The following is a 14,852-nucleotide window of genomic DNA, read 5'->3' as shown; positions in this document are numbered from 1 at the left end:
CTCGGACAACCACCTGACTTCTGTGTGAAGTAACATCTGNGTTAACACCACATATACACGGTGCCAAATCCAAGAAGACTGCTTTCTTCAACATCTGTGTTGATTCAGCAATGATTTCAAATCATAGCTTGTTGAAAATTCTTTAAATTAAAATAATAATTTTTATAAATTTTACTGCCTCAGTGACAAGAGACATGATTTATTTCAAACCTGACAGTCAAATAATTTTTGTTTTGTTTTCTGATGTATTAATTTATTTACCTTTAAAGACATATTTGCCAGCACTTCACAGCATATCAAACACTTTGGTCTTTCTTCACCATTAATAACTCTTGAGGAAAGCCCATATTTCGTAATTTCCTCTTGATATTTCGTTTTCTCCTCTTTCAATGGTCCCGCCATAATCACTTTACAGTTATATCAGTAAGCTGCATACACAACAGCTGTATATTTAGACATAACCACACAACGAAGTAACCTGTAAAATACTATGAAAATGATAAGCGCCGACATATATCATTGTTACGGAACAGACATATGGCTGGAAATTCTAGTTTCACCGTTGGGAATCTTAACATATTATGTGGTTGTAAAGTGAAAAGAAATTAACTGTAAATTTCACTCCGCAATGTAAATTATGATATAAAGTAGAATAAAAGTTGTGCAAGGACTAACAATAATTTCTGGATTGTGTCTCGCAAAGGGACAAAGAAAACAAATCTAGTTCAACTGACATAGTAGATGCAACGGAAATGAACAATATAATCTGATTGCAGCTGTGAAGATCGGTCGGTCGGTCGGTTAAAGATGGCCCTCGCCAGCATAATAACTCTTGTTTTCGAATCCCATCGGGATCCAGGACCAGGATTTTTGTTCGCTCCTAGACATGTACGTGTTTAGAAGTGGCACATATTTTTAAACGAGAGGTGGGGTTTAACTGCTACTGGTCACTCCCGTTCTATTGGGGGTGACTGAGCGGGGCACTCACTGAATAACTAGCCATATCTTCCTCAGTCACACACGCACATACACACATGACCTGTAAAGACCACCCTCCAAAGTGTTAGTAAACGCACGAAAGAAGCTGGATTTTTGCGTAATAACGTTAAACGCAATATATAAATACGAGAGAGAGTAAGTAAATGGGACACAAACTCCGTGGTTTAGTCCGCAAGCGAACTATACCGACAGAGCGACCGCCGTTTGTCGGCGAAGTTAGTAGGACACAAATGGATATAAAACTTAAAACATGTGATATTTGAAACTGGGAAAAAGCATTTATTTCTCGACATATCCTCTACCAATATTGATACACTTGTCCCATCGCTTTAACAGTGCATCGAAACCAGCCGCATAGAAGTCTGTAAGTTGTCTCAGCCACTTCCGTTTCAACGTCTTCGTCATCAGCGAAACGTTTGTCACTCAGTTGTGAACCGATTTACACGACAAACACTTCCTGCAGTTAACAGGAAACATTTATTTACGAATATCCTTTTCATCGAGTTTTCTTGCCCACAGAAATCGCACAACAGATCGCTGCTCTTCAGTAATATACCCTCAAGTACGGACGACATTTTGACTACTACAACCAGCCTTTTAACATGCGCATGCGCGTCTGCTGCTTAGACTGTCGTGAAGCTGGACTGTGCTGCTACCCAGTGACACATATAGAAAACCTAATACATCAATTAACAACGTTTTAGTTCCATTTGTGACCTATTTACTGGCTCTCCTTCGTATTGCATAGAAAATAAAATAAAGGCAACCAACCGATTACACCACTAAAAGCACTTGCACTAAAAGGACTTCGTATACAATTAAATCCGCGCTTTCACGTTTATCAGCCTTATCAACATTCTTTCATTAAAGTGAAAAATAAAATGATTTTGATAATACATTCGCGACCCATCTGAATGTTTCCTGTGACCCAATTTTGGGTCGCGACCTATAGTTCAAGAACCACTGATCTAGAATAAGGCTTGCGCTGTTATTCGAGCTCGTCTCTTGCAAGAATTAACTTCGAACAGTCTTATTTAGGCGTCTGGTTTCTTTCTAATTTATATCTGAAGTGTAGCGGGACACTGAATATCAGTTTATACGTCAACTCACTGGTTCTAAAAGTGTCATCCGCGGAACCCTTAGGGCCCGCAAGATTATTTTTGTCTTTCTATTAGACGCTATAAACAAAGAATACTCTTTATAATATTTTGCAGAATCTGCTTATGCGGAATAATTGTACCTGTACTGGGTACATAGTCACAACCGGACCTTTTTTTTTTGTAAACAACTGCGATAAGAAAACATATAGTAACAGGTATTAAATATGTTTTAAATATGGTACAAACATTGAAACATTTTAAATATGTAATCTGATTTGAATCTGATTTGTTTCATTCTGGTCCGTCACACTAACAATTACAAATACAAAACAACAACGTCCAGTGTGACTATTGAAGTTTTTACTACTTGAAAACTTAGCACCCTTACATGTTTCGGTCCCTATAGACCATCATCAGAGGGACATCGATACTTTTTTGGAAACTACTATCACAATGGGTGTTTTGAGTGTTAAAATACATATACATACAATGTTTGTAATGCACAATATATTCAAAATCCAACTTTTCCTCAACTACAGCAGCTTTCTTGGTATATTGAAGTTTTTAAAGTAACCATTCTTGACCTAGGTACCAGATGGAGGTGAACTGCCAATTTCACGCCCCTGCTTTCTTACTCTTGGGGAAAGAGCCCTAGGTACCCACTGAATAGGAGGCTACGTGGGCCCTAGAGCAAGGTTAGACGCTGTGGAGTAGAGAAAAATCTCTTGCCATTGCTGGGAATCAGAAACCAATCATCCAGCAAATATCCCGACTGAGCTATTCAAGATATTGTAACGGATCCATACTCAGGAGAAGAGCTCCGTGTTTGACTGTGTAGTCAATAGTCGATAAGTTAACGGCTACAGACTCAGGATGTGTAGTTAAGGTACTACACTCTTATATAAGCAAACGTTTTTGTCGAAGTTTTTATTTTTCCCGTTCTAAATCAATAAGAAGTCACCTGCTCCTAGCTGGTCCAGAGCTCTTCTCTGTGTAACGAACAGCAGTTCTGTTGCGGCTGCAGTTCCATACCGCCGAGCTGTTTCTTGACCAGTTGACCATCAGCTAATCAAGAAGGGCTACGTCCCCCACAGAGCAGATTAATCACGTAGTTGGACGTTTATGTGATTTGAGTCACCGAAAGCTGGTTTTGCTCTCATGTTACCAGGAAAGCGACTCTGCGCCGGAGAGACCTTCGCCCGCCAATTCATGTTTCTGGTACTCTCGGCTTTGGTGCAGAACTTTACAGTGAAGGGAACTCCAGGGAAAGCGCTACCCACTACGGAAGCCGACCTGCCGGGCATCATCGTCACCAAGAAGGACATGTGGATCCGGTTGGAGCCCAGGGCTTGACATGGTCCCAACCCACATTAAAAAAGAATATTATTTTCTGGTATGTTACGCCATTCACTTCGGTAGACGTTCACCGACGGTTTCAGAGGAAAGTACCGCCTCCATCTTCTGGGCAAAAAATTAAATCACGTAATCATCCAGCAAGAAGTGAGCAGAGTTTCTTTTTGCTTGCTTATTGCTGGCTGATGGCTTGGTTTACTTTTCTGCCTTGATGTTGGAGGAAGCGCGTTCCTCCGAAACGTCAGTGAAGTTATAATGGATCATACGGTGTCATAGCCCAGAAGATCATACTTATCATAGTCAATATCATGAGAACCTCAAATCCAACAAATTAATTAACTTCGCTTTTGTGACAGAAAGATGAAATGAAGAGTTGAGAGGCCAAAGCAAGGAATGAGACACCACGTGACTAACTAAAGAAGATTAAAAATGTTAAGGCGTAGTAACTATTGATATCACATGAAAATCAACAGAGAAGACGTAACCGCGGTAACGCCAAGAGCGCGGTGATATTTTGTAACCGAGAAAGTGTTGTATCTGTAAGTGAATGTATATGTATGTAACTCGTGTAAACGACACGAAAGGCACCTGAAGATATAGACGGCCTAGAGATTCTCCTCAGGAGCGATTAAGAGATGCAGTTTTATAAAACCACCGTAAGTCAATGGCGATTAGTGACCAACTGAACACATGAAATCAGGGCCGAATAAGATTTGTCCCCCACCCAAGAACATTTTGATCAAAGGGGCTGCGTCCTCCCCCTTAATGAGCTCTGGCTGAGCACTTTATATTTTCTGGTATAAATACAATGCCTCCTGGGGTCGAGGGTGAGACAAATTTCGCTATGCTCACCTGTACCGTGCAACGCGCATGCGTCGATAGTACAGGCGGACGATCATACGGAGGCTTTGCTGATCGTACGAGACCAAAAACGCATTGCTTCTGTTTCTTACTGGCCCAAGCCGACTAAATTCGTCACATGTCTCCGTTGGGCACTTTAATAATCATGCCAATAATTCATCGGACACTGAATCACCACGAAACAATGTCTAAACTAATTCAGTACTTCCTCATAAACTTTTCCCAATGTGCGGTGGCTGTTGAGTACCATCACAAAAATGTTATTCTCTGCTGCTGAAACGCTGTTTCTTAAATTATTGTTAATTCTAAATGTCCAGCATTTATCTGGGGGTTTGTAATGAACTATCATCATTACATGTTTGTCACTCGAAATAAACTTACATTCAAGCGCAGGCGCACGCACGCACACAGACACACGTCTCACAATTGTATTTAATCTCACATAAGAAGCTCAAAACCTTAACACATGCTTTTCTCTCGGTGTAGGTGTGAAAATAATGGTGTTCAGACAGGTGTGGGAGACACGAATATACAGAAAACCATAGGAAGACCGGACATGGGGCCACAATGTGAAGGCCCAAGGGGGCACGGAACAGACTTTTGGCGGTAGGGCGTGCCATTTATCAGACACCAAAATTAAGTGGGAAGAACATGCATGGAAAAGTAAGCTAAGGCTAGGGCCCATGAGGCAAGACTCACCAAGTATTTCTTAAAGCCTAGTACTATTTTTTAGTTTCTTGGTGTGGGGTGAGACTGAGGCTACTTGGTACGTCGGCCACTGTCTGGCCTATTGTAGCAGCCACGGTTGGTAGATGAAGATGAATGTGGAGCAGGTGGTGGAATGAGAATTAGCAAGGGAAACCGAAGTACTCGTAGAAAACCTTTCCCAGTGCCACTATGTCCACCACAAATCCCACAAGACCTGAGTTGGGCTCGAACCCGGGCCACCCAGGCGGGAAGCCAGCGACTAACCGCCTGAGCTATGGCATGACCTTCTTGAAGCTTAACCAACTTCTCTGCTGATTTTGGAACATAAATGTAAACAGGTCACAAATTCGTTAAGCCTGTATTTGTATATTGAGGAGGGCCGCGCCATAGCTCAAGCGGTTAGTCGCTGGCTTCCCGCCGGGGTGGCCCGAGTTCAATCCTGGGTATAGTCAAGTCGGATTTGTGGTGGATAAAGTGGTGCTGGGGCAGGTTATCTCCGAGTACTTCGGTTTCCCCTGCCAATCTTCATTCCACCAATTGCTCCATAATCACCCTCACCTATCATCTGGGGCTGGTACAATAGGCCAGAAGTGGCCGCAGTACAAGGGACTTAGTCCCACCCCACTAGCAATAAAAGAAAAAGCTACATCTAAAATATCTTTTAGGGTTCATCATCATCATCATCATCATCACCAAATAGTGACATAGATTGTAACAACATCATTAGAAAGTTGACAGATCCCATTGACACATGGGAACTAAAGGCTACACACCAGAGATAACCTTGACCACACACAACTTTTCTTCTGTAAAGTCGCCCATTTAAGGAATCACATAACCTCAAAGATGTTTTAGACAATGATTGAAAGTAACCAACATCGCAGGAGTCTCAGGGACCAGAATGATGTCAGCCTGTCAATACAAGCCAGATGCTTCAGAGGGTGGAAAAATGTAAAAGTTATAACACTGAAAACGCTCAATTAGATGACAGAAACGTACTGTTCCTTAATGAAGTTTACGGTAACTTTACATTGAAATGTCATTATAATTAGGGGGACAGACATATCATATTAAGAGTAATGTGACATCCCTGCTACATGATCAACAGACTGGGTGTTCCGTTTACATCTGCTTAACCCAATTACTTTATATGAAGTATCATAAGCTTCATCAATATTTTGCATATAAGTTTCTGTGTAATGCACGCAATTGAAATGTTGAGCATATGATTCATGTGCACATTCCTTCTCACTTCCTCAACCAATGCACTTAGATGTTAAGGGTATCTTCAGATTTCATGCTCATAAGGAGCCACATATTTTGAGGCACAGTACTGTCTGTTTTTTTCTTTAGATAGAATACAAAGTTTGTGTATACAAGTACTATAACATTTAACTGAATACAGCATGTGACAGTGCATTTGGTATAGCATATGGCAACTGGCTACGGGCTGGACAATCAAGGGGTCAGAGTTTGAGTCCTGGTAGGTGCAAGAAGTTTCTCCTCTCCACATTGACCAGGTCGGTTCTGGGGCCCACCCAGCCTCAAATCCAATCGTACCAGGGACAGAGCTGACAGGGAGTGAAGCTGGCCACTCACCTCCATCTAGTGCCAAGATCAAGAAAGCGTGGATCTATACATCCACTGCCCCATGTGTGTTCATGGCCTAGTGCTTCATTAGTAAAGCACTGAAACTTTACTTTACAGTATGTGTTGCCCCTTGAATACATAATTGAATCAAATTATTGTAGAGACAAATAATTAGTTTCTGTAACACGGAATTTCCAAACAGTACTTAACATATTAAAATTAAACATTTGAACATCCCTTCCCTGAAGTTAATTCTACCGTATTGTTCTGCTTCATTTGCAACACTATCTTTGTGTCAGTACATACACAACATCAGTTCATTCATTTTGAAACACTGAAAAATACGTCGAGAAGAATGGCAAGAAATGAATTAGGCAGTGCAAAGACGACTTCATGTGTGATTTGAAGTTACAGTGAGACTGCTATAAATCCGTTGTCAGGATACGACAAATGAAGACTGAGAACCCTAGCGCGTGTGTAACGGTGAACCGTAATGTTTGTAGAATGGCAACAGTGCTATATTGTCTGTAATCCCAAGTTGCGTGAATGTGTAAGGTGCAATAAAACCAATCCAAAACCCGTCTTATAAGCCACCCCTACATGTGACAATATATTTTACGGTAAAGTACTGATATGTATATTAGATAGATGATATTAATGGCATGACCTTCAAGACGAGTTTAATTCGCGAATTCTTAAAAACAAGATTATGAAAGGAAACGCGCGGTCACGATATTTTCTTGTGAAATACAAAAAATAATAAATATAAAAGACCAGAAATAGTGGTAAGTACCTCCGCCGAGATATGAAGCCAAAATTCAAAATCAGATATGTTGCAACTGAGCCAAACCGCTTGGCTATATCCCTGCTTAATATGAATAACCAATTTAACACACACAAGTATAAAACAAACTCCCAGACAATTAAGAATCACATCTCTTATACTTGTGTATGCCGCTGCAAACAGCAAGCCATTTACATGACACTTCATAGACAACCTCTGTATTCTCATGCCTCTCTGTGTCTGACAGCCACTGTATGGAATGCGACAAGCAACATGAATTTATATTCGGTTTATTTGACTACGTGTTCAATATCTCAGTCTATAAAATACTGATAGGATGATTAGTAAAGAATGTGTTGGAAGGGATGTGGAAGGAAACGACCGTAGCCTAATTTGAGGTACTATTTTTTCATTTGCCTGAATAAGAGACAGGAGTGCTATATTCGGTAACATGCAATATCAAGGAAATAAAGTGTAAAATACTCGTCTTATGAAAGTTTACCACGTAAAGTTTTTCCTGTGCTTAAATAAGTACCACGCCATGAAAGCTTGAAGCCCCGGATAATTTACCCCAGGGAAAGAACCCCAGTACCCAACACATAGGAGGCTAGGTAACCCCCAGTGTCGGTCTAGGGGCCGAGGAGCAGAGCAAGATCCCTTGTCGCTGTCGAGAATAAACTTCGATTTCTCGTCGAGAATTAACTTCGATTACTCAGTCGACCAGTGCTACTCAAATCTCTACGTCTACAGAGCTATCCTGACTTCAAAGTCTATCCTATTACGTAAAGAGGGACCACTTAAATTACTTTATGTGAAACACTTTCACATTCATGCAAAAGTTTCACTGCGATTTTCTTGGAAAAAGCCACTTCGTATTTCGTTTCTGTAATATTTGGTTGTGTGGCATTCCGACTTCTGCCTGCCTGGAGATGGCAAAGGCACGGTGCAGGTATCCTACAGTGCACACTGTACATGAAGAAGTACACTGTCTACACGTTATGTATGAAACATTAGCGATATGAAACTTTCAAATTATATCCGATAAATTTTAAGTGGACAATAACTGTACTGAAATAATAATAATAATAATAATAATAATAATAATAATTAATATATTTAAACTGTAAGAAAAAGAAATTTGACTCTGCCGGAATTCGATCCAATGACCATATACGCGCGGGCTACCGGGTGATTTAAATTTAGCTTCACTGTCGGACTATACATTTACTACTACTAAATACATCATCAAAGTATAAATTTAATAACATAAGACATGCACGGCCAGAATTTAGTGCAGTAGGAAAATAGGTTTTACGAGTTCTACTCGGAATACCTTGTTTATGGGAGTGCTCAGTGGGCGGTATTTCCGTTTAATTTCCGATGATAGGATGACAGCGAAAATGACGATGACTGGCAAAGGGTATAGAACAGGGCAATTTATGTTCCTCACCACAGTTGACGGCATGATATTCACCATATGAAAGGTAAAGCTATCCCTGCAACAGACCGTGGAGGCCCATTGGGCTGTGAGACGTCGAGGCTCTCATATTTTCTAGACACTAGGCTCACAGGTGGAGGTGAGGCTGTCAGCCTTGCTTGCCGCCAGCCCTTGACCCTCCAGGAAGATTCCTGGTACTCATTTTTGTTAGAGGCTGAGTCGAACTCAGGGCCATAGTGCGACTGGAAAGGTAGGTAAATTGAAAATTCCAATGACCTCATCAAGAATTTAACCTGCGACCTTTAGGCTTATAGCATAATGCCTTAACCAACTACGCTACCGGGTGCCCTATATTCACCATATACAGAGAGTGTTATTCCTGTAATTATTTTGTGGAGGTAATAATCCGTAGTGGAGCCGGTTGGTTTCATTCCGGGATCTTCTGTCCCGAAGGTCAGAATCTTACCCATATAAAAGAAGTTCCGTAAACGTAGCACCTCCTCATGCGAAACCGCTCTGCTGAAGGGAGGAGAGGCGGTAGCGCGAAAACGAATCTCTCTTCTGTCGGACCACGTGTATGAGAACCGTCACTCCACCAAGTTCAACGGTGCGATAGAGCGGGTTCCGACACAAGTCGCTCGCTGACCTATATACCCAGCGCCGGATGTGAACCCGTTGCTCAGGTGTGGAGACACAAACGTGACCCAGACAGTACAACAGCCGGGGCTAGGGGCTCTGCCGGGGGTACACCCGCAGTGACACCTGGCACGCCTCGTTACTGACGATGCCTCTTTCTTTCTGTCTCTTTATCATTATGACAGTTTCCGAGAGAGAAAAGGCTTATACGGCGATACAATTGTTGCACTAACCGTACACGGAGAGAGCGTGACTCTTTGTCCATCTTCCAAACTACTTGATTAGGTAGCACACTTCTGTAAGATTTTGTCCATGTTTCCTTAACTTCTATTTTAATATAATATTCCCAGCTACTCTTCAGTATTCCTATCGGTCTCTTTGCTCCATGCTTCCCCACCAAAATGCATTCATCTCTCCAATGTACACTAAACCACTTAGCCGTAAAATTCTGTTTACAACCGTAACTTAATGATAAGTAGGAATAATTCCGTATCACAAAATTTCGTGTGTCAGTTTAAGAAGTGTTTACAATGCTTACATACTTTACTAAAGTGCAAGCAGAAGTTTTGGCCGTGCCATAACTCAGGCGGCACGGGTTCGATCTCGGGTCAGGTCATGTGGGATTTATGGTGGACAAAGTGGCATTGGGGCAGATTTTCTCCAAGTACTTCGGTTTCCCCTGCCAATTCGGATTCCACCAATTGATACACAATTATCACCATCTGCCATCCGGGGCTATTACAATAGGCCAAACAGTAACGGTAGTATCAAATGGACTCAGTCTCACCCAATGTTAAAAATAATAAAAAAAATAATAAAATATATGAAATTTCAAGCAATTATTAAGAATTTGTGAAACACATGTGATATATAATAACTAAGGAATTTCATTGTTTCGGAGCAGTTTATTGTAGGAAACTTCAGGCGACGAATAGAAGAACGAACTTCTTACTTAAATTGTGGGCGCTCTTCATGTAAGAGTTTCTTTTGTGCAGGCCATTCTGCGACGCCGTCAGTAACTAGAACATCCGGCGTCGAACGATAGATGAATGACGAACTGGAAAGGATTTTGAAGGAAGCGGTCGTGGCCTAATCGATGTACTATCCCGGTATTTGTCTGAAGGGACTGAGGAAAGCTCTAGATAGCATCAAGTGGAGGAACTGTTTTGGAAGACTGTGGACCTGTCGTCTTGACAGATTACAGATGAATGAATGAATGACTGAGGAAAGCCACGAAAATCCTCAGTGAGGTTATCCGGTGTCCCGGCCGAAATTTGAAATGAGAGCGTCCTGAATATGCATAACCCTGAAACAATCGTATTGATCCCAGTAATGGCAGATGTAATCACTGAAAGGTAAGAAGACTACATACTTGTTCAGAAATTCGTCCCTCCTCATTGTACTAACTCGCAGAAATGTAAAGTGACGTACAGTTGCAAGATGGAAAAAGCCTAGAGTAGGATTCGTCCTAATAATCACTGCTTCCAACACTTGATACTCTGTAAGGTATTTTTTTATTGCTAGTGGGGTGGGATTAAGTCCCTTGTACTGCGGCCATTACTGTCCTATTGTACCAGCCCCAGATGATAGGTGAGGGTGATTGTGGAGCAATTGGTGGAATGAAGATGGGCAGGGGAAACCGAAGTACTCGGAGAAAACCTGCCCCAGCGCCACACTGTCCATCACAAATCTCACTTGACCAGACCCGGGATCGAACCCGGGCCGACGCTTGAGCTATGGCGCGGCCTACTCTGTACGGTAAGTGCGAAAGGGTAAGGAGTTTGCAAGGCAACAAGAAAGCCGTGCCATGCTCAGAGTTAAAAGGACAACACCGGTGTAAGAACTGAGAGATAACTGGTTCCAGAGCTGATAATACGTCCGGCTGAAAAAGCCGTAGCATTTCTAACTGCAGGAACGCACCGCGGGTGATGTGACCGGACTGGCGAATTACGTAAAGCAGACAAATTGCACTGTGCACTGTCCATGCTGCCTTCCTTCGTTCCTTTCTCAGCCTTCATTTCTTCTATTCTTTCTTTATTTTTCCTGCGTATCCTCTTCTTCTGGAACCTATTCCGTTTCTTTCTGTGTTTCATCTTTCTTCTTGTCTGCCTTTCTCTCACTGCATCTCCCTTTCTTCCGACTTTTTTTTTCTTTATACTTCCATCTTCTTCCTTCATTTCTTTCATATTCTTTCTGATTTCTCTCTCTATACCTTCTATTCATGCAATTATTATGTCCTTTTGACTGTTTTCATTTCTTTTTTCTTTCTCTTTTGTTTATTTCCTTCCTATATCGCCGGCCGTGTGTCCATTTATCTTTCCTTGTTATTTACTATCAATAAATAAGTTTGTTTGTTTGTATGTTACTGTACCAATTTCTAACGCTTTCGTACTTCCCAGTGGTGCCAACATCATAACTGTCGCCATCCTTCTCGTAAGCAATCCTAGCAATATTCACCGTCACCGCAAATTCAGCAGCGAATGTGCTATTAACCGGAAATGAGACACAGCATTCTGTGACGCGCAGGAAACATGCTGCTTCGATCCCACGTCGTGGAGAAGTAAAAGCTACAATCAGACTCAGCTTCTCCACACGTTTAAAAGTATATTTGGTGTAAATCAGTATCCAGACGGCTCTGTATCTGTACAACCTTAATTTTAAATTAAAAACGGGTCTGGTACATGATTTCCGAATAATGTTTCAAGAAAACAATATTCGATTAGGATGGAAAACAGCGATATGGCGACTGGCCTAAACACATATTTACCTGCACATGTATGGATCTTTCAATTGACCTAATCCTTCCAGCCGCACTATGAACCTGGGGTCGGCTCAGCCTCTAACAGTACCAGGAATCTTCCTGGGGGTAAAGAGCAGTCGGTGCGTAAGGCTGATAACCTTACCGCCATCTGTGAGCCGACTGTCTAGAGAAAATGTGGGAGCCTCGACGTCTCACAAACCTATGGGTCTTCACGGCCTGTTACAGGGATAGCTATGCGTTTTTTACCTTTTATTTATGAAAATAAATTGAATTTAATTGTGTATTTGTTACACATCATATATTATGTATCGTCGAATGACATTACTATGCAAAGAGAAACAGTGGGGAAGCACTAGTGGCCTGTTCTGGGATACTCTAGCAGTGTCTGCCTGGAAGGATGCAGCTGGCTGAATTTGCGCCTCTGGATCGAGATTCGAGCATGGGACCTCTTCAATTTGAAGCTGAAATAATAACAGCTACTCCGAAAAGGTTGGTTCTTACACACGTGAAAAATGGAACATATTAATTAATTAATCTCTTCTTAATTGTGTTCAAATCATTAAGGTAAGAAGACAGTGACAGCGCGAATATCTGAGGTTCTCACGGCCGTGAATGTTAATGTGACGCCCTGTAGTGTGGTAGACAGGTATAAATATTTCAGAGGAACTTGTCGCGTCCATCTTTTACCCTGAATGTAGCAAGTTCCTCCCAGACGCTTGTACCTACCTACCATCTACATGACATCACACCCCAAGAGATCGTGACATTAATTTTGAGATTATGTTGGAAAGGAATTTGAGACCTAGGCATAAACGTTTGACGGTAAACTTCTCCCTGTGTTTAACTAATTAAGCACTACGCCATGAAGACGTATGGGGGAGTGGGTGTATAAAACCATATTTTGTTGACCTCGGCACTAGTTGGAGGTGATTGGTCAGCTTCACGCTCCTGCCGCTTTATTCCCGGGGAAAGAGCCCCCGGTATCCATTGGATAGCAGGCCAGGTGGGCCCCAGAGCCTGTCTGGACGACGTGGAGAAGAGAAAATTCTTGACCCTACCGGCACTCGGAACTCCAGCCCGTAGCCAGTCGCTATACCGACTGAGCTATCCCGGCTCCTCACGTCCAGCCCGTAGCCAGTCGCTATACCGACTGAGCTATCCCGGCTCCTCACGTCCAGCCCGTAGCCAGTCGCTAACAGACTGCGCTATCCCAGATCTCATACACGTTTAAAAATATATTTTATTTTAAAATACAATTTTTTCATGAATTCTTACAGTACATGTGGAATGAAATCCTCAAAAGATGAGGCGCAGTCAATTAGAATGCTGGACAGCGAAGACTCAAGAACAAACATCCCATACCATGAAGAGAAACCGAGACAAGGCAAAGGAGTTATAAGGCAGAGTGCAACACACAGTATGGCTTGTTCTACAGTGCAAGTGTCCAGTTGGTCTTTCAGCCCCAGTGTGAGAGAATGAAGATGGTTTTCATGTGGTAGCTTGCCTTCGGTTTGGGCCATTATTCGAGAGACGTCCAAGCCGAAGTAACTGGAATTTGATTCGCAGAAATATGCCTGTCTGAATCACTGGAACTGAAGTCCGTATAGGAAGAACATTCAAGACTGTTGAAAGCAAAAACACAAATAGCATAAAATTCTAGTCTGAAGAGTTCCTTAGTTTATATTAATTAAATAAAAGATGCCACGTTGGTCTGGGCTTGAGCAATGCATATTGTAGCGTGTAGACCCGTTACTGGGTAATGACCGCGAAACGCACAACGAAACAACATCCGCTGCTAGGTAACAGATTCTTAATAAGCAAATGTGCGCAGCCGTTACTGCATGACGCAAACAAACACGTTCCCACGGCAACGAATCCATACGCACCAATAGAGGAACTGTTGGAAACGGTGTATTCTACGTGGTCCAGACCAAGGAGTTATCAGTGGGACAACGGGGGTATAACCGGGCCACCCTGTTCCTAGGGGATATAAATATGAAGACTTGGCCCTCCAGATTGCGGGAGTCTCGCATCAGAGACAGTAAAGTCCCACGGGTCTCGGAACTGAGAATGACTGTGCTGGCGAGGGCCAGCAGCAATTGTAAACTACAGATCAGTCCTCTCGTCAGAGAGGATGTTACATAAGGACCATGACCGCAAGTGTTCAGTTGGGGGAAAAATTACTGGTTATGAGTCTCAAAGGGTTTGTCGACAAGACGAACCGATTGGTGGTAAACCGTCAGTCGTAAAGTAACTCTTGACTCTGGGTTTAGTTCAGTTGTGGAATATTCGCCGGACAGTAACAACGTGAGCACAGAAGCTGAAGAATCTCCATTGTTAAGAATCGTTACCGGGAAACGACAAGTGAAAGCAGACTGAGAAGGCTTAGAGTGTGCTCTACTTATCTACACAGCGTGGAGAGTAGCGATCGTGTTATAGTTACTTGAGTTACTATTTGTAAGTGATCAATAAATCCCATTACCAATCCAAACCCCGTCTTTAGTCACTCATACACCTAACAACATGTTAAATAACTGACCTTTCTCTGGAACTCCTGTACCAGAGGCTAAACGCAACAACAAATGCACCGATATGAGATAAGGGTTATGATAGCGTGCACCA

The 14,852-nt window shown here is 42.2% G+C and overlaps 1 protein-coding gene across 3 annotated transcripts in view; it reads left to right on the top strand.

Moving 5' to 3' along the window:
- The window catches only part of LOC111864257 (probable cytochrome P450 304a1), a 29,461-nt gene extending 14,903 nt beyond the window's left edge, over positions 1-14,558 (top strand). Inside the window, exons 10-11 of one of the 3 annotated variants that reach the window (XM_023851361.2) lie at positions 3,268-3,492; positions 13,508-14,558. In XM_023851361.2, the coding sequence (XP_023707129.1) occupies positions 3,268-3,452 (185 nt within the window). In that variant the 3' untranslated portion in view covers positions 3,453-3,492; positions 13,508-14,558. Of the gene's footprint in view, positions 1-3,267; positions 3,923-13,507 lie in introns of those variants that run through there. The other 2 variants (XM_023851360.1, XM_023851359.1) reach the window with 2 other exon arrangements.
- Positions 14,559-14,852: the final 294 nt, after the last annotated feature.

The sequence above is a fragment of the Cryptotermes secundus genome, unplaced genomic scaffold (assembly GCF_002891405.2).
Source record: "Cryptotermes secundus unplaced genomic scaffold, Csec_1.0 scaffold33, whole genome shotgun sequence".
Classification (NCBI taxonomy): Eukaryota; Metazoa; Arthropoda; class Insecta; order Blattodea; family Kalotermitidae; genus Cryptotermes; species Cryptotermes secundus.
Note: the sequence above shows the minus strand (reverse complement) of the source record. Positions and strands in the feature narration are given on the sequence as shown.